This window comes from Tachypleus tridentatus, chromosome 8 (genome assembly GCF_004210375.1).
Source record: "Tachypleus tridentatus isolate NWPU-2018 chromosome 8, ASM421037v1, whole genome shotgun sequence".
Classification (NCBI taxonomy): domain Eukaryota; kingdom Metazoa; phylum Arthropoda; class Merostomata; order Xiphosura; family Limulidae; genus Tachypleus; species Tachypleus tridentatus.
The window spans coordinates 123,301,689-123,322,854 of NC_134832.1; the positions used below are offsets into that span (position 1 = coordinate 123,301,689).

The 21,166-nt window shown below is 29.9% G+C and overlaps 1 protein-coding gene across 2 annotated transcripts in view; it reads right to left on the reverse strand.

Moving 5' to 3' along the window:
- The window catches only part of LOC143223385 (diacylglycerol kinase theta-like), a 77,489-nt gene extending 60,483 nt beyond the window's left edge, over window positions 1-17,006 (reverse strand). For both annotated transcript variants that reach the window (XM_076451304.1, XM_076451305.1), the window contains exons 1-3: window positions 16,547-17,006; window positions 8,530-8,609; window positions 2,411-2,513 (exon numbers count right to left, since the gene is read on the reverse strand). In XM_076451304.1, the coding sequence (XP_076307419.1) occupies window positions 2,411-2,513; window positions 8,530-8,609; window positions 16,547-16,748 (385 nt within the window). In that variant the 5' untranslated portion in view covers window positions 16,749-17,006. The remainder of the gene's footprint in view (window positions 1-2,410; window positions 2,514-8,529; window positions 8,610-16,546) is intronic.
- Window positions 17,007-21,166: the final 4,160 nt, after the last annotated feature.

The following is a 21,166-nucleotide window of genomic DNA, read 5'->3' on the forward strand; positions in this document are numbered from 1 at the left end:
TGAAGAAACAACATATTTATGACTTACCAGTAAGATCAATGACAAGTCTAAAATAACACACATAATAAGCCTAATATTACATATTAGTACAAAAGATATCACTAAACTTTAATTCAAAAATTCTAACCATACAAGAAATAGGTAGAGATCTAACTAAACATACAGTATTGAAACCAAATAACTACAAACAATAATAATGATGTCTAAAATAATTAAAAAGCTATAACAGTATAACAGTTTATCTGTCCAAAATCAATGGACCGCATTAAAATGTGTGGCACCTCAAACTCAAGATCAGACAAACGTCAACTCTACAACAGTTAATTTCCCAACATATTAAAGCTAACAATTCCTTAAATGACTACTGCTACCTGAAGTCTTAGTTATGCTGGAAGTAACTGATAACATATTTGAGGTGACAACATAAGCTATGGTGACAAACAATAAAGTTATCACTTAAAAGTGATAAAGTAGAAAAAAAAATACTCCATTTCATATGAACTTTAAAAAAAATTTGAGATGAAAGCACAAACAAAAACATCTTGAAATAGCACTGACAAACAAGAAGTGATAGTTTGAGTGAATCAAATAGAGGGAGTTACGTGTTAGGAGATTTTTTCACACTTCTATCTGTAGAGGATTGTCACATGTTGATTTACTTATGAGATAAAGTTGATTATGGGGAACACAGGACCTTAAGACTTATAGAATATGAAACAATCTTCGCATGTACAGGGCAACAATGAATGAAAACAGCTATTTATGTGAGCAGAGGTAACTTACCATATCAAAAACCCTTTTTTCAAATATCTACAAAATTTAAAATAAAATACTCCACTTGGAACCTTCATGTTCAAATAAATCTGTAATATCCTTATACATTCTCTGCTGGGCAGTTAATTGCTCCTGATGATCAATGTCAGATGAACATTGTCGTGATTTATGCTGACTGCATCAGGATATATACAAGTAATATTCTTGCATTTGCCCTGTCCAGCTCTTTTCTTTCAAATATTTTTATCAAACACTACAAATGTCATATCATTAGAAAAGCCTTTGTCTAAGGAGTCCAAATTGCATATTGGCTTTTTCAATTCAAAAATCATCTTAATTATTTTTTTGCTTAGTCAAACTTTTCAGTGCAACAAGTATAGTACATAAATGTTGTTGTAATCATGTGATGACTGGTTTTTTTCATTTAAAAAGTACTTTACACACCCAACACTTAACTATGTAACTTCTTTAAAAAAATTAGCATTACACTATTACAATTTCTATGGGCTTTCTCAACTTATCTAAGTCAAAAATATGCTCGCATAGTTTGTTCAACACCATATCCTTATCACTTTGTGAACATGCATTCAGACATTTCTGCAGATTTAACTTAGTATACTTTCATTACAGCTTTGCAATAATTTAGCTTTGGTTTGTTTTGCATCCATTAAACCAAATCTGGCACACAGATGCTTTGAAAAATAAATTTACAGTTATGAAAGTATAATATTTCTTGTCAGACATGAAACACTGCACTTTGGCATCTAGAAAAGATTATTTGTCCTCAACCATCCTCCTAAACAACTCTCCAAATGAATCATAACCATGGACACAATAAATAATTACCTTCCTATTTTCCCATAGACAAACATATAATAACATTTATCCAATTCATGACAGTTTATGAGGATGTTGTTTGTTTGCTTCACTAAATCAGAAATGTGATGAAGATTATAATATTTTGACCATAACTGCATCTTGGGCAATGAAAATTTCTGGATTTGAAAGCAAGAAAATATTGTCAAAAAGTGGTTTGGTTTGTTTGGAATTTCACACAAAGCTACACTATGGCTATCTGTGCCTAGCCATTCCTAATTTAGCAGTGAAAAACTACAGGAAAAGCAGATAGTCTTCACCACCCACTGCTCACTCTTTTACAAAAAGAAAAGTGGGATTGACAATAACATTATAATGGCCCCAAAGCTGAAAGAAGAAGCAGGTTTGGTGAGGCAGGGATTCAAATCCATGATCCACAGATAACAAGTCAAGTGCCTTAACCACATGGTCATACTGGGCTGTTTTAATTTGTGGGAATAATAATTAGAACATCAAAAGGTAAAATAATGATATTATTCAAAAGGTAGTTTCATTTAGGTGATAATTAATTTTGTGTCCTATGATAACAGTTTTCACTTGAAAGATATTCAATAAATCTAATCTGTTATTTTCATGTTTCTGAGATGTCACACACTTTGGATAAACTGATGTAAAGTTTATCAAACAGACATGTATTTCTTACATTAAGATCTTTTTTTGGTTGAACATTTTGAAGTGACTGGTGATTTTTATCAAGAAGAAAAATTTTTAAATTTTCCAGTTATGTAGAAAAAGTTGGTAAGTACAATTTATAACTTACCTTCACATCTTACAGCACAGCTGTCCTCTATCCTTTTTCTACACACATTACAAAACTTTCTTTTCAGATGGCCAGGCTCTGTCCAACAGTGTGGAACAGGATTCTAGGAATTGAAAACATTTTACTTAGAAAAATAAAATCTATAGAAATAATACAAAAATAAAGTACTAATTATTCAATAGCTACATTTTACTTAGACAGATCTTCAGGGTAAGGTAAGGCTACTGACAAAGTGCTTCACTGCATATACAGTTAAACCTATCTAAACCGGAAACCTTTACAAACTGAAAATATCAAAATTTTGCAGCATTATCTTAAGATCTCTTTTATAAAAGGCTCTCTATATGGCAGAACCTGCATAACACAGATGGAAAACTATCTTTCACCTACCTCATCTATCAACAAGTAGGATTAGAACCTGAGTAAGGTGGAAAAATGTTTTTGATTAAATATTAGTTTCTTATTTAATTCATAATTTCTTTACATATAAATAAATTCTTGTTTAATTAATATTTTATCTAAATATTAACAAATTCTTGGAAATCTTGTCACAGTAAGTACTGGTTAAATATATTCTGTTCTTTTTTCAGTCATCCTTATTCCAGAGGTTGCTATTCAAAAGAAGAATTGAATGCACTTTTGGTTGAATTTGCTGATGCAAAATTAGAGAATCCATGGCTAATAGGTAAAAGTGAAAATCCATACTGTTTCAAAAATTTAAGTTAAAATCAACTTCTTGTGAAATGGAAAACAACTAATAAAGCGTGATTGCAAGAGCTATATTCGAGGAATTTTTGAACAAGAAAGTAGGAATATTCTACTTTTCCTAGATAACGCAACTTGTCACCTAAAAATTCAACTTTCAAATGTTCATTTAGTCTTTCTACCTCCATGTACAACATCAGTTCTACAGCCACTAGATAATGAAATTAAACAGTGTATAAAACTGAAATATAGAAAACTGATGCTTCAGCATATTATTGCAAACATCGACAACTGTAAGAGAGCATCTGAAATGACCACAAAAATTGACATGTTAGGTGCAATTGCACTTTTTAAGTCATTCAATCAAATGCATAAAAAATGAATGCGTAATAAAGTGCTTTTGAAACTGTGAATTTGTTCTTGATAATGGCCGAGATTGTGGAGAAGTTGTTTGTTATGATGATTCTAGTGAAATCCAAACTCTGACTGTGAAGATTGATGCAGATGATTCTGTGAATGCAGAAAGTTTTGTGAACATTGACAAGAATGTTTTAAAAAAACTGATGAAATTGATTTAAAATTTGTAATAGAATTGCAAAATGGTAACAGTGTGAGAGATTCAAAAGATGAACAAAATGGAAAAGATAGTGAAGAAATAGAAACTCCTACTTCATCGCAACTGTTAAGTTATATTAACACTATCAAATTTTTTGCAAAAATGAAAAGGGAAAATGAACTTCATGAAATGACCGTAGAATTGTTCTCTTTTACCTGCATGAGAAAGCCCATTAAAAAAAACAAAACAGTTGAATCTGGACACTTCTTCAAATAAATTTGATTAAGATTTTGTGTACTTATGTATATTTTGAATGTCTATTTTTGTTCTTATTCTAATAAATACAGCATAAACAATATAATAACTTTATTCACAAACATCTTACTTCCCATGAGTCAAGCAAGTATCACATTTCACTCAAAAATTATATATAATTAAGGAAATGCATGTTCACTGTCTAAGCCAAAAACCTGCTTAAGCCGCAAAATTTACTCGGTCCCGTGCGATTCAACTTTAGATAGGTTTTACTGTAGTACCAAATTCATGAAAATATTTAGACCTAAAATTAGTCACTGAATCAGAATCCCAAAAAGATAATAATTGCTTTATTTTAAAAAACTGTATTTTGCACTCAAATAAATTTAAAAGTACTTTTCATTAAAAAATCAGTTCCTACACACTATTAGTTCATGTACAGATTCTTGTACTCAAAATACATGTTCAAATCTGATTTCAACTAGACTTTAGTGTGTTAACATTTTAGGTAAAGAAAATAGATACCTCTCCCACAGAACTTAGAGCTATTATTAGTGATGACAAGAAAACTCACTTGTAGAGAAAAATGTATATGTAAAAACTGCTTGTTTGGGTTGAGAAATTTTTTTTTATGTAGAAGATCGAATCGTTGTTCTCTCCTCCACACAAAAAAAATGTTCTCAACCCAAACCAGCTGTTTTTACATATATATTAGAACTATTATATTGTGCCACTGATGAAAACATTTTGCTCATGTGCCAAGAGCCAGGTGACTTTATTAATTATTCAATGTAGCTGATCATCTATGAGCAGTAATTACAGTTATTAGTGTTATATAAACTGAGCAATTAATAAAAGCTAGTATTTTCAAATCTTCCAACAATCTAAATAAAATTAGTGATTTCAATTATTAATTGATTTTATTATTCCATTCATTGATCAACGAAAATAATGAAAAAATAAACTGTCAAGAAAACAACCACTCAATCACAATTTAACTTTCCAGTGATACTATTTTCAATTATTCCAACATTCCAAGTATTGGCACCAAACATGCTCACAATACCCATTATAGCAAAGCGACTAATGTTATTTGCCAAAATCACTGATATTTAACTGCTTACTGGTGGGAAGATAACTGGTTGAGCACCTGTTGTTTTCTTTTGTGAATTGCTGACTGGGAGAAAAGTATGCTTTCTGGCAACACCCACTGCCAACCATTGTCTTGATTTTATTTTTTGCTTGTATGTACCACTGATGGAAGACCACTGTACTTATTAATAGTAACTGATTAATGGGACTCATTGATTAAACAGTTAGTAAGTACCATTACTCTAGATTGTCATACCCGAGAACTGTACAAAGGCCTTCATCAAAAGGAACGACTGCTTCTAAGTTTAAAAAAATATCTGATCTACCACACTTACAAGATCATGGTCAACAGGTTCAATAAAAAAAATATATTTTTCTTGAGGCAAAAATAAACAGAAATTTAACAGGATGTAAAAGTGTGAGCACTGGTGTGCTGTTGACTGAGATCATTTTAAGCAGTACAATCCACAATGAAAAGAGAACTACAATTAATTCATTTATAAAAATGATCCTTTGCTGTGAGACTTTATATATTGTAATACCTGCATGAATGAGCAGTGACAAAAAAAACTGCTAAATTATCCTCTCAAAATTCAATGGATCTTTCTTAGCAGTTTTAATAGTTTTACATATAATTACAAAGTACTGAAAAACTTTCTGCATCTCTTCTTGGCACCCTTCTCCCACTGGGAACCTTGATGATCCCATACTCCTTGCCTGTTTTATTTTTCTCCTAAAATTAACATGATGTCTTCGATTTGATTTTGAAGTGAAATCCAGCTGGCAATATACTTTTGCAAAGCAGTCTTTACAATTACCCACAAAAACATATTCTATAATATAACACTGAAAACTCCAGGTAAACTTTTATCTCAAAGTATCTGTGATTGCAGTACCAAAATATCATAATCAAACCCATGGAATATTTTGAGATACATAAAACAGATTGTTTCTTACCAAAAATAACAATTTCAAGAATTACACAAAAATGAAGAAACATTTCCATACTTGTAGTTAAAATTACTTTCAGTTTTCAACTGTATAAATTACATTTCAGTTGAAACTCCATCCAATTTATATGGACTTTATAACCAGTTTTGCATAAAATATTAATTCACACCATTGACCATCAAGGTTTTCAAGAAACACTTTTTACAGAAATAAAATACACTTTAAGCTCCTAATAATCTTACAAAAAGTGATCCAGTAATTAAAAAGTTTATAATAAAATAACACACACACACACACACACAAAGTTTTAATAAAATCACACTTGCTAAAATTGCAACAATATTATATTCAACAAAGTGAAACCAGTAAGGTGCAAGATTACTCTCCCATGAGCCAGTTTAAACTTTCTAAAAAATTACATTTTAAATCTTCTTACAACTTAGCTGTAATTATTTGAAAGAATCAGAATTATCTGTAAAGTTCATATGAATTAAGAATAAAGAGATAGTAAGCCAGGTTTGCATATTTTCTAACCATTCATATTTTAACACACGACGCATATATCAGGGTGACAAAATTCCTGTTATATTGTCAATTTCTGCAGAATGTTAACTGCAGGACTTGAACACCAAAATGGGGCATTTTGCACTAAAAAAGAACAGTGAAAAATATTTTCAAAGGGGTTTTTTTTTTAGTTATGTTTAAGACATAAATGCTCAACATTTTATGATTGTTTGAAAACTACAATTGTCGCTACAGTTTCCAGAGCCTGTTTCTGTTTATTTTCTTGTTCTTTCTTTCTTTCATGAAAATAAATAACAATATATATACAAATAAATAGTAATTCTCTTATGATTTTACTGTTTTTTGGATGAATATTTATGTCAACCTTCCAGCAAGTATAGAATATGTAATGAAACACCTGTTTGGACTCCTCCTCAAGCTTCATGCCTTTCCTTCTTTTTATGTTTGATTTGGTTTTTTTATTTTTTGTCTCATCAGGGAAATCTTTGATCGGGTTTGCCTCCATTATCATCTCTTATCTTTCTTATAAAGTATTGATAGAATTCCAGTAGGTTCAAGAAGACCCTGGATTTAGTTCCATTACATTATGAAAAAAATCAATGCAAAAAGTTTAGCCATTCATCTTTTTTCCTGTTTAAATAGTGCCATGGGATTGAAAACAAATTTGTACCATGGAGGTATGCATAACATATTAAAAAGTTGATTACAGTTTAGTCAAAATTAACTGTAAAAATTTAAATTACTTTTCGAAGTTCACAGAAATTACAAATAGCCAGATATGTAATCATCCTAACCGCTAAGAAATTACCACAACATTGAATTAAATATTCAGTGAGTCCCAAAATCAATACTTTACAATTTTATTAGTTAGTTGTTTTTTATTTAGATTTTCACTGCAAAAAATAATTATTTGAAACATTAATAAAATTTTTTGAGGTATCTCTGTTTATTTCAAATAGATGGATGTTGATGTTCCAGTCAACCTTGCTACCTGTGAGTTGTGCATATACTGTTAGTTTACTGAGAAACAAAAATGTGGAAATTAATTAGAAAAATTTTCTCTCCTGTGTGATGCCAGTTATTATTAAAACGCTTGCATTCTCATCAGTGATGGCATATTTCATTATTTTGCACAAAACAGATATAACAGTTGACTATATATATATATATATACATATACAGCAAATAAAACACTAAGATATATATATCAATATGCTTTAATATGATAAAATAACTCACAGACACAAAATTTAAATCAAACCATAATGTGAAACAAAATGATGTACTTGAAGGAGAATAATATTAAAGTTCACTCTCTCTTGAGTCAGCATAAAATTTATAAAAATTTGTGTTTCAAAGCTTACCAGAGTTTAGTTCTAATTAATTGCAAGAATCAGAAGCACTTACAAGTTCACATAATTTTAGGGAAGACAGATATTATATCAGCCTTTTACTATTATAATATGAAACTTAAACTAACTAGAGTAATACAAGAATGCATTCTGATAGGCTTGTATTTCAATCACTGTATCACATTATCTACATACTGTGGCACATCAATACCCATCCTTATTGTCACCCATGCTGGTTAAATCTGTACAGTAAACAATGCTGCTTACAGAAACAAATACATATTTTTCTGATATCCTAAACACAATCTAATAAATTTGGTTCTAAACCTTTTAAGCAATTTTAACTCTTAAGTTTTCAAAAATCAGAGTTAAAAGCCAAATAGTTATTTCCTAGACTTAAAACTATAAGAAATATTAATTAAATATTTTTATCACATTTTATTTTTCTACATCTCAAAGCTAGAACATTTACTCAAAAGAAGGTCTGTTTGGGCCGTAATGTATAATGAAACTGGGTTTGCTCCTTTTTACTGCATTGATCTTTCTGAAGTTTTATTCTCTGTTCCATATCATGTTCACAGAATTTATTAGTGCATCTTTGGATTTGTGACAATCATTACACATGCAAATTCAGTATTGTGTAACCTACTTAAAATAAATTAAATACAAACACTTTCACTTACCTTTAAAACATGAATGGCATTGGTAGAGCAAGGGGATACAACTGTTTTCAAGCAACGATCATGAACAACAAAATTACAAACTGCAAGAAAAACAGAGCAACACCTTCAAATTAACTTTTACACAATTGTTTCTGCAAAGTTAATATGTTGAAAAACACAATGAAGAAACAAACAACATAAGTTTTATTGTCTTACTATATTAACTTTGTTAACTCATTCTTTCTCTTAATATGTTGAAAAACACAATGAAGAAACAAACAACATAAGTTTTATTGTCTTACTATATTAACTTTGTTAACTCATTCTTTCTCTTAATATGTTGAAAAACACAATGAAGAAACAAACAACACAAGTTTTATTGTCTTACTATATTAACTTTGTTAACTCATTCTTTCTCTTAATATGTTGAAAAACACAATGAAGAAACAAACAACACAAGTTTTATTGTCTTACTATATTAACTTTGTTAACTCATTCTTTCTCTTAATATGTTGAAAAACACAATGAAGAAACAAACAACACAAGTTTTATGAAAAACACAATGAAGAAACAAACAACACAAGTTTTATTGTCTTACTATATTAACTTTGTTAACTCATTCTTTCTCTTAATATGTTGAAAAACACAATGAAGAAACAAACAACACAAGTTTTATTGTCTTACTATATTAACTTTGTTAACTCATTCTTTCTCTTAATATGTTTCAAGTTTTATTGTCTTACTATATTAACTTTGTTAACTTATTCTTTCTCTTCGTCTTGTGCCATTTATTTTTTCATACTTATGCACCAAATTGATTTCACGTAAATCAACATATCAACCCACAGTTGTCTTCCAGTCTTTTGTGACTAATCTCTTCATTATTATTTAAGTGAAAAAAAATTAATGAAGTAGCTCTAAAAATCTTCATTTAAAAAAAATATTTCACTTAAGAGTTGATTTCACGATTTTTCAAAACTCGTTTCAACAGCAAATAAACTTCTAGGTTCAATTTATTTACTGAGTTACTACAGTTACTTTTAAAAATGAATAACCACCAATACAAAGTACTTGAGGAACAAGAAATAAGACTTTATCATTATTTGCAAAAAAATTATATTAATTTTTCTAAACATTTTGTGTATGAAATGTTAAATATACAGTGTTTTTGCAACTAAACCAGTGGCTATACTTATAACCCCAAAACTGTAATTTATAAGAATCATTATTATAAGACTATTAACTGCTTTTCTTCTACACTGATGATGTTGTAACATAGTTAGTTATGTATCAGTACAAAGAACCAAGACTGAATAATACACAAATGTCTTATCTATACATGATGTACAAAATCCCTTACATTCATCAAGAATGTTACATTTTATATTATTCAAATAATTTAAGGATTAGAAAAACACAAGTACACTTATTATATAAACAAAATTAGCTTCTACCAAAATATAACATGTCATAGTAGTGGTTCAAGATCTATAATCACACAAAACAAGCACTTGAAATTTTTATTATATAGAATAATGGCCAAACTGATCTTCAGAGAGTTAATGAAAAAACTACAGTTTATGAATCAAACTATCAAAAGAGTTGAAATTAGAGAATATAGTTTCAACAAAGCTTATATGACCACAGAACTTCAAATTTCCTTCTTAACGATCACAACAACTATGGATGTCCAAAGATTTACTGCAAGTTCAATAATACAACCTTCTAGAATTTTCTAAATGCACTCCTCTATTTTGTTTTTTCTTTACTAAATACTTTATAGGAAATTGTAAATATTTGGAAAGTTGTTGGAGTGAAACTTGATGCAAGATTAAGTCTGTAGCTCCTAGGTAATCAAAAACAAATGTAAGTTCTTCCAACAATCCATTTAGTTTAATGTGCTCATGGTCCAATAACCTAATTCATTTTATGTTAAAAAATTTTTATTAACATAACACATCTTGTTTCCCCAAATCATTATATAAAACCATAGATCTCCCTCTAACTCTTTTAACTGGCTCTCCATGTTCATTCAAACTCATCTGTTATCACATTTCATCTCATTACTTTGTTCATTCTTGACACAGTACTTACTTTGTTTTTACCAATAACTTCAACAAATTATTTAAGAAATACATTATCTTTCTTCTTATGTCTGGATGATTTTTACTCATATCTATTTTAACAGCTTTTATAGATGTGTCCTCTACTTTCTCCAAACCATAATTTTGAACTAAATCTTCCTTTTATTTCTGGCAATTTTTATATTGGTATTGAGTATTTGGAATTATGATTTTACATTTAACCTATATTTTAAAAAATATATATATTTGCAGTATTACTGCAAAGTTGGTGGATTTGAAAAACTTCCTCTATTATAGTATGAAAGATAATGAAATTATACCATCAACTAGGTATTTTTGTGAGTTAATCAATACAAACTAAACATCCACAGAGTTTAAAATCATTAATTTAGAAATAGAAACCTGGGAATCTATCATCACAGAAACAGAGGTTCCAATATCCAAAACAGCTCTTTAGTCTTTGCATCTATCATAGAGCAAAAAAGTATCATCACAGAAACAGAGGTTCCAATATCCAAAACAGCTCTTTAGTCTTTGCATCTATCATAGAGCAAAAAAGTATCATCACCAGAAGTGTTTACTTTCCAAAATAAAGGGGATGTTCTCTTTTTTACAAGTTAAAGAAAGCACCTCTGCTGAAAATCTTCCACTGAATCATTTCCTTCAGATCTATAATGGGTAGAATTCTGAAATCTAAAATGCCTTGACTAATGGCTACAATAAAAACATCAATCTCTTACAAAAGAATGCCTGTCTTTAAAAGGATTTACTGACATCCCTTTTACTAAATCATTACACTCAAGAGTTACCATCAAATCAAGTGCCCTACTCAGTAATTTAAGAACTGTTACAGGCATTCCTCCATTATACTGAAATCTAATATTTACCATAAACATTACTCAAAGTTACCTTAACCTGTTCTTGTTCCAATGGGAGGTGCTTCATATGCTTAAATATTCCTAACATTTTAACAACAAAAGCAGACAAATTTTCATTTATCTGAAAAGTTTCACATAGTACTTTATATAGAGTTTTTCATCAGGGATATTCTCTAAAACATGAGTCATTCATGAAAAGCATTCTTTAATAAGTTGGAAATTTTTTAACATGATGTAATCTAGTTAACAATTACTTATTTTATAAATGTTACATTGATAAAGCCTTTGATCTGGAGGAATATCACTTGAATCAGGCAAAATAGGTAGTTCATGAACATTTCTTAAAGTCTCTTAAATGTAAGTATTTCACAATACCAAATCAGTTACAGTATTAATATGAACAAAATCACTTGCAGGTTCAATTGTGAAGACAAGGATCCCTTAGTAATAGTATTTACTTTTGATTGGTCTACAAAAATTATGGGTAAAACACTTGTAACTCCTAGTTTCAATTCCAATCAAGATACTGATGACTGCTCTAAGTGAAATAAATCATCCTTTGTAATTATTTCCTTCTGTCTATCTTCCCCAATCATGAAAATATTTCTCTGTAACTGCATTATCATTTCCAACAAGCAACTTTCTTAGAATGAAAAATAAATATTATAATTTCCATTCTTTACCTATAAGTGCATACAAAATAATATATATATAAAGTACTAACAAAACCAAAAATATCTGAACCTAGATTTTTAAAGTAAGGGAGATATTAAACAATTGACATTATAGTAATATCACATTCTGTTAGTTAAAAAGATGGTATGATATGAACAAAAAATAAAAAGTACAAATTAGAATACAATTTCTTAGTAGTATGCTAACTCAAGTTACTGTCAATTCTCACTCATATTTCAGAAGGTCTCATCTAATAAATTTAGAACATACTTTGGTCAACTGCTGTTTATACAATTTTGTTATTAACAACAGGGAGGGAACAAAGAGGAAGTATCCCTCGACAAACAGGAAATGTAAACACAACAGCAAATGAATGGAAACGTGAAACATTAAAGGTATGAATGGCAATATGGGAAAAATAATAAATGCTGGAAGAAATCAGCCTGAAGTTAAAATAAGGTAACACTGAAAGTATATAGAAGGTAAGGTTCATAAGTACCCAAAGAGCACATAAGACATGAAGATAATATTCTACAAAACGTGTCTGAAAATGCGTAAAGAAGATCTAGCAGATATTGCAAGAGAAGTATGGAAAGCATTTTATGATAAAGCTAGGGAAAACTGATAATTTTAGGTTGTTGAAAAATGGACTGAACCATTAGAAGGTGAGCAGTAGTGGTAGCAGGTACAGCAGACACCATCTCCATAGCTCAGCTCTGAGGTAACACTTTCATAATAGCCTTATTAACAATGCTGCTACCAGTTCTGAGATAATGCTTTCCTAGCAGTCTTATTAATTATGCTGCTATCAGCCCTGAGATATGTTTTCCTAGTAGTTTCACTAACAATTCTGTTACCAGCTCTAAGACAACACCATAATAATTTAGACTAGTTTACTTTAGCTTGTAGTTTTTATTCAAACAGTTAAAGTACAAAATGATTATTAATAAAATAAAAATATACTAAACACAATCAAACTGGCTACTATTTTGTTTCAAACTGGCCTGAATTAATACTTAAGTACTAAGTCACATGTTATTCAGAAAGCAGTGTTGAAATGATAATTCAGAAACTTCTGGTAAACAAATACTTCATTTCTTAGTCAAAGTGAGATACAATCATGATATAAACATATAAATTCTGTGATTCTCACATAAATTTAAATTTGTGTAGCCATTACCATTTTGAGGAACAAAATCAATCATACCCAGCCTCAAAATAAAATGTATTTCATTCTGAAACAAACAGTTAAATTGGCTTTAACTGTCATTATAATATTTCTGAACTACCAACTGTATAAAAACAAATATATAATAACTACTGCCCTACCCTGTATATTAAATTTCACTTTAACACCAACTTACCTGTGCAGACAAGAGTCAATATTGCTTGAAACCATAGCTATCAAATATTTAATGAAGGACTTTATTATTCAAAATCAGCTACCATGTTTCATATTACCAACCAGTTAGATTGCACACACACACATTGAAAGAAGAAACATTAATGCCATATAGAATTATTAAAAAGATATTCATTTACAATTCAGACTTTTTGAGAAATAAATATTTACACATTTTTAAAATACATATAAATTTACCTGAACTATAAAAAACATTAAGTTTTATTTCTACTGTTGCCTCACTACATATATGTACATGCAACACTCAATCTGTGTCAACACAAGCAAGATTTAAATTAGGTTGTCCACTGAGTAAGGTGATCTCTGTCACAGTGAACAGCTTTTGATTTTGGATGTTTCTTCTTTTAAAATATAGTAGACTATAGTTACATATACCTCACTCACTAAATATACTTTCTAGTTCTAAAACCACACCATATCAAAACACTGAAAACCAGACTTCACAGTATTTGCACCATGTTGTCTTTTTTTTATCCTTTCTATGGCTCACTTCAGCTTCTAGTAGGTAAATTTGTGAAGAATGTGAATAGTAATTCCCATATTGATAATGTAATTTAAATAAACTTATTTTAACTCTGCTATTTTCTCTTGATTTATTTGACTGCAAATGGGTTTCAAATTTTACCATTTTCTAGTTAATCATCAAGTTATCAACATATTTGTTTAAGTGTCATTCATTATCAATGGAATTCACATATCACATTTTAATGAGTGTCAATAATTTTGTTTTTACCTATTATAGTACTCAGACTAAAAAAAAACTGACCCAAAACATTGGGTAAAATCATATATTTTCTTTACAAAACAAATAAGAAACCTGAGTAGTAATGAGTATAATTGACATTAATACTGAAATTCTTTTTTTTTTTTTTTACATTCTCTTATGAGACATCTATGTTACCTAAAGTCCCTGTGAATCTTAAAGCAAATTGGTTTGGTGTATAAATAGTTTAGAAAAATATATAAAAAAAAAGACAGTTTGGCCAATATAGATCCTCCAGTTTTAAGTTTAATCAATAAAGATGAGTGATCTTGGTTTCATATATACTATTTTTAACACTACATCACTGACATAATTCTGTGTGAAAAATGACAGCACTATGTCCTACACAGCTCCATGTTTACCCCCTACATTATGCAAACAGCACTTATTTGGATATGGTAAATATGATCATAACCTAAAACTTCACAAAAATCTACAACTGTAGAACTGCAACATGAACATACACACAATTATATAAGCTACAGTCAGTAGAGCTGAATAAAGTGCTATCTGTCATACAATAATTAATTAAAGAAGGATCATAACAACCTCATACATCTACTAGGTAACCAAACTTTAAAGCAGTTTATTTGGCCAACTTTCCCTCAGATGCTACACAACTTTTCTGGCATATTAGTTTATCTATAATAAACATTAACATTAGGCAGTAGATGAATCAACAGAAGTATTAATAATCCTGTTACTTCAAGCTTGTATCACCTGAATGCCCATCAATACCTAGGTGGATTCAAATACTACATCAAGTTGCAAGGATTTTCTCAAGGTACTGCTTAATTTTGTATAACCTCATTCTATATGCTACAGATAAAGAATGCACAGCTGTGGCACAAAATTTGGGTATAATAGCTTTGAAATTCTCATATTCTCTGCATGTTATGTTCAGGCTTCTATGTTATTTTCTTTACCATAATCAAAGTACAAAACCTGAATAATTATTGGTAATCATTCAAGCATTGTTTTGGTAGGTTACCTTAATGTCATTATGATAAGTCTTTAATGTAGAGAGTATAATAGATAACTGATTATTTAGATTTTAAGAACATATCAAAAATCAAGATGAAAGAAGCTGTTTGGGCCACCAAGATTATTTTTCAACCAAAATATCAAACTAATATTCCTTAAATACATTTAACTAAATTTCAAATTAAAAGTATATAAATGTGCAACAAACCCAGATATAAAAGTAAAACATCAAATAATAGCCTGGCAAATATTGAATATCAGAATTACTAAACTTCATCAAGTTTACTTTTAGGCCTGAGATTGTGTGTTTTTACACATCATTTTATACTAAAATGCTCACAGAATATTGCTTCAAAATGAAATAAAATATCACCTTTCTGATATACCTGCATCATTTAACCTTAACTTTCATAAAATATTATAAACACCTAAGAAACAAATTACATGTATTTTTTAACATAGTTGTACTACATAAAATTATCAGGATATTTTTTTATGTAATTACATTTAGTGTTTGAATTGGGTAATATTTTCTATAACTTTTTTAACTACCTTTTCTTGTTAATATGAACTCATTTTTATTTACTACTAAATATAGTATGTATTCTATTAAAGAATCCTAGCATACTTTAAATACACTTAAAACTATTTTTTCTTACTGTAAAAAAATTGTGCTCTTCTGTGTTCATACAAGTTTTATAAGACAAAAAACGAATAACACAACAGGCCATAAATCACAATAAAACTGTAACTAAGAAATCTGTTAACTCTATTATTACTCCATTAAGCTCCACTTTATTATCTGCAGATATTACTATTACTAGTGTAGTGCTAACCTGAAACTATGATTGCATCTCAGTAAACCAAATGTCTCTTTACAATAGATAAAATCACATTTCACAATTATGTAAAAATTAAAATATTATCTATGTTTTATTATTTACATCATTAAATGTGGCACTTCTATAAATATGGCACACAATATTAATTTACTCATTACTAATAGTATTAACAAGCACAGAGAGTATGATTACACTGAACTATTGACAGTGCTGGTATTTTTAATAAGTGTACCACTACATCATACTAATATTATATGAATAATACTTTGTTGTAATTATATTAGGAATGTGTCATTTAGGCTTAGCTGAGGACCAGTTTTAACTAATTTTATTATCAATATCAAACACGTTAACTATTTATTTATAAATTACTTTTTAACGTAACTGACCTTCACATATATATCCCTGGCCAATTAGTCCCCACAGCATATCTGTACAATGATGACAGTATGTAGGCTTATGAAATGTCTTCTTTACAAAATAATGACCATGATGACCCTGTTCATAATCCGTAAACGGTACTACTTCGGTTGTTGGGCTCGGGTCATCATTAGTCCTAATGCCCATGTTAGGCCTAGCACTAGAAGCCATATTGTTCCACCTGAGCCGAAATAAATCTGCGACCGCTTGCAAAGCCAGCGGTTCCGACTTAGATTTCTCCAATTTTGCTGGCGCAGTATCAATATTCACTTTATATTAACATGTTGTAATTGTACAAAATAATAAAATGCAAAGTTCCATTACAGCGTCTCTCGTCAAGCTATTCAAGGAAACGCCATCAATAGTTACCAAATTTAACATCGGAGGTAAATTAACGTCACCATCCGCCATTCCATCGTTTCCCTCACTGCTGTAACTCCGCGAAGCAACAATTTTCACATCAAAGAACCCCAGCGCTTCAGTATATAATTCAAAAAAAAAAAACGCTAAATATATATTACATAACATTATATTATCTTTAACTATACAAGAAAAATTCCAACAAAGTAATAAAGAATGGTGTTTTTAATTATCGATGTCTTTTTGCGCCAGACTATTCCATTAAACCATTACTTCTTTTGTAAACTGAAAGATATATTCCAAGTGAATCTAAATATTTTTCAATACAATCAAATGTCAAAATCTTTATAAAAACGTATTTTATAAGAAATATAATATCATTTTCCAGTAGTGATAGAATCCGGAAAATCTACAAAAGATACAGCATCTGAAAATTATCAAACGTGAGTCTCTTAATTGTTAATTTGTTTACATTTCATTTTGATATATGTCATGCTCACATATACTTTAACAGAGGCCAGAATTTCATAATTTATTAAATAAATTTCCTTATTTGAAAAAATTAATGAAACTAAAAATAAAGTTTGATTGATTGGAATTAAGCACAAAACTACACAATTAAATATTTGTTCTCATCTCTCCTCAGGTATCGAAACCCGATTTCTAGTGGGATGAGTCTGCAGACATATTGCTACGCCACTGCGGGACTGATAATAAAGAATCTTCTTTCATGACTTCATATAATTGTAAACTATATCAGTTATTAAAACAACTAAAACAAACAATTTTATTACAATTTTAAACTGTTGATTCAGTGCCTGTATAAGTGTTTTTCCAACATCGCAGTTTAATACTATGTTATATCTACCATTTCAGGGGCTTTTAATATTATTAATTTTAGTATCCAACATCGTAAAAGATAAATCATACAAAAAAAAAAACTAATATAATTTTAAAATAACTCAAAATTTTGAGGTACAATTATTTTTTTCAAGGTCATACTTCTACAATAATCGACATAAGGAAATGTAAAGCACTATATAAAAGTGTCATTATTGTAAGTTTCATAAACTACAACTTTGTGAATTGGTATAAAATATTTGTTTTATTAAATTAATATGAGTCCTGTAATACCTTAGGACTATCACTGGGCAGCAGTACATATATGAAAAAGGACTATAAAAATGAAATAAAGAGCTCAGCCACTAATTTAATGATGCATTGTTGGTTATAATTAAGGCAGCTTTTTAACAGCTTAGGGCAAATAATTTTTTTATTAATAAGTAACAAATAATTAATAATGTAAGTTATAAAAGGTCCCCCACCCGACCTCTCAAAAAATAGCAATTTAAACATATTGAATAATTCATTATTTTTTGTCACCATATTTTATAGAAATGTTTGTATATTCTAACCTTAACTAGAACCAGCTTTAAAAGTGTTTGACAGAAATATTAGTACACCTTTTTTTCAGTTATAAACTAGTAATAGCGTTAACAACAAGCTTTAGTAGCAGTTAATTCTAACCAGACACATATGCATAAAATTCAAACTAAACATTTGTTTCGTTATTTTGTCTTGTTCTACGTTTAGGAATCTAAAATTAAGCTTTGGAAACATTTTTGATATTTGTATGAGTAAAATTACAACAATGCTTAAATAATAAATTTGAAATAAAATTTCGTATTGTTTTCTCCTTTTAAAAATATTCTAAGCATTAAAAGGTAATATTCCATGATGAAGTATATTTTCAAGTCGACAATAATTTTTCTTTGATATCACTCAAGAGGTTAAATGTTAAGAAAAAACAAGAGTAGGAAGCGGAAGAAAAAAAGTTACACTTTAAAGCTTATATTAGTAAGTTGGAAATGAGGTCAACAGTAAAATAAAAAAAAAAACCTGTTAGTTTACGTGTAAAGAAATAAAAGAAAGAAAAAGACGTGAGCGATATATTCGGTGAACCAAAAAATCTCTCGATACTCTGTTGGGTAAAATGAAAGTTTAAGTCTTATTGTTACTCTAGAGGAGACTGAAATATTTAACTTGTAATAAAATTAAACTTCTAAGAAGGAACCGTTTCTGCTTATGAAAAACAAATGAATAACTATGAATATGTTGCAATATTGGATAATAAAAAGTAGCCCACGTAAATAAGCATGAATAGTTAAGAAATCCCTAAAATATCATATACTCTACTCATCAGCATCAGTCATGATATTCAGATAGCTATGAGCCAGCTAACAGAAGCTGGGTTTTAGTTTTGTCAGCTGTCGCATAGATTTATACTAGTGTGATTAGTGTTATGAATGCATTTCATCATTACAAGTATCTTAACGTAAAGGCTAAGTTTTGTTCACAATATCCAGCATTGACCACTAAGAATAGATTGGTGCTTTCTGTTTCCAAAGCTAATTATAAAAAGTAAATATTTTACATCTCAAAACTACTCAAGTGAAAGTAAAAAAAAAATTAACATTTGCTACGAGTTTGTATTGGTATTACTAGAGCAAGCTAACATACAGAAGTTTCCATTATTTACTTCCGAGGTATGTGCATACCATTAAAACATCTATCTAGCCTATAATTTATTGAACGAGGAATTGTTAAAAGTGGGAGTATAATAGTTGATAATTCATTGTAGCTTCAGAGTAATGCAGCCATCTGAAGTGAGTTTGATCTTCAAATACAATAAAAGACATTTCCAAATATACATACATCAATGCAGCACCACATATAATCTGAAATTGTATTACGTTCTTGTATTACGCGCCAAATGTTAACTATCTTACGTTTTTTCACATACTGCATTAGATCTGCAGTTGTTATTCATTTGCTCAGCTGTGAAAGTTAAACCTATTCTTTATCCAACCAAAAATTATTTTGTATAATTTGGCGTGTAATCCCTTAAAATAGGAAATCATTGTTTCTCCTTATTGTTTATTTGGTGGATTTCGCTCAAACTTACACGAGCGCTTATTGTGCTAGAGTTTTCTAATTTTAAAGTGGTATATTAAAGGGAAAGAAGCTGGTCAATACCACCCTCCGCCAACTTTAGGCTGCTTCCGTTTGTATTTGTAGTTAAGCACAAAGCTACACAATGAAATGTCTGTACTTTACCCACCACGAGTATGGAAACTTGGTTTTTAGCGCTGTAAGTCTGAGAAGACTCTTTCTTTGACATTTAATCTTATTACATTTTCTGTTTGCTTGTTTTTTTTTTTTTTTTTTAATTTCGCGCAAAGCTACACGAGGGCTATTTGCGCTAGCCGTCCCTAATTTAGCAGTGTAAGACCAGAGAAAAGGCAGCTAATCATCACCACCCACCACCAACTATCGGACTACTCTTTTAACAACGAATAGTGGAATTGACCGTAATATTATAACGCCTCCACGGCTGAAAGGGCGAGTATGTTTGGTGTGACTGAGATTCGAACCCGCGATCTTCAGATTACGAGTCGAACACCTTAACCCACCTGACCATGCCGAGCCTCCTTCTGTTGGCTGGTTAATTTGAATTACGTGGTTGATGAATAGAGCATATGAAATTTGAGGAATAGCTTAATTACTCATGCGAACCATAGAACACACTATGAGATAATTACCATTAGATCTACCTCTTCTAAGAAACAGTTTAAATCGTTCACTTACTTTTAGTGTCGTAGTAGATAAGAAGGAGTTTAAAATGTGACTATCTGGAGATAAAAAATAAATCAAGTACCTACAAGAGGTGGAAAAGCTACTGGAAAGAGGCCATAAGTCTGGAACAATAACTAAAGGTGGTCTTTAAGACTAATTTAACTTGTTTGGTTGTTTGTTTGAAGTTAAGCACATAGTTCCACAATGTAATACCTGTGTTCTCTTCACCACGGGTATCGAAACTCTATTTCTATCACTTTATATCCACAATAAACGATATTACCAATCAAGATCTGTGCTGTAGAATAACGGATACTAAAAAGGGAGACATGTTCCTTGTTTCCGCATAGATAAAAATGGGACTATCAGTCGTTGTGTGGCACGTTCAACCTACCGTAAGTGACAAGAGTGCAAACAAGTAAACTAGTGAAATATTATTACACCAAAGGATCCACTGCCAAAACAACTCTTAGAAAACACTGTAGAATGTAAACAACTGCAGTTGGCATTGTTATACTTCCAGTTTTGCACTTATAATAAGTTAAGCACAGGCAAACCGCAACACATATTGAAACTATCGCTGAGTTCAGCTG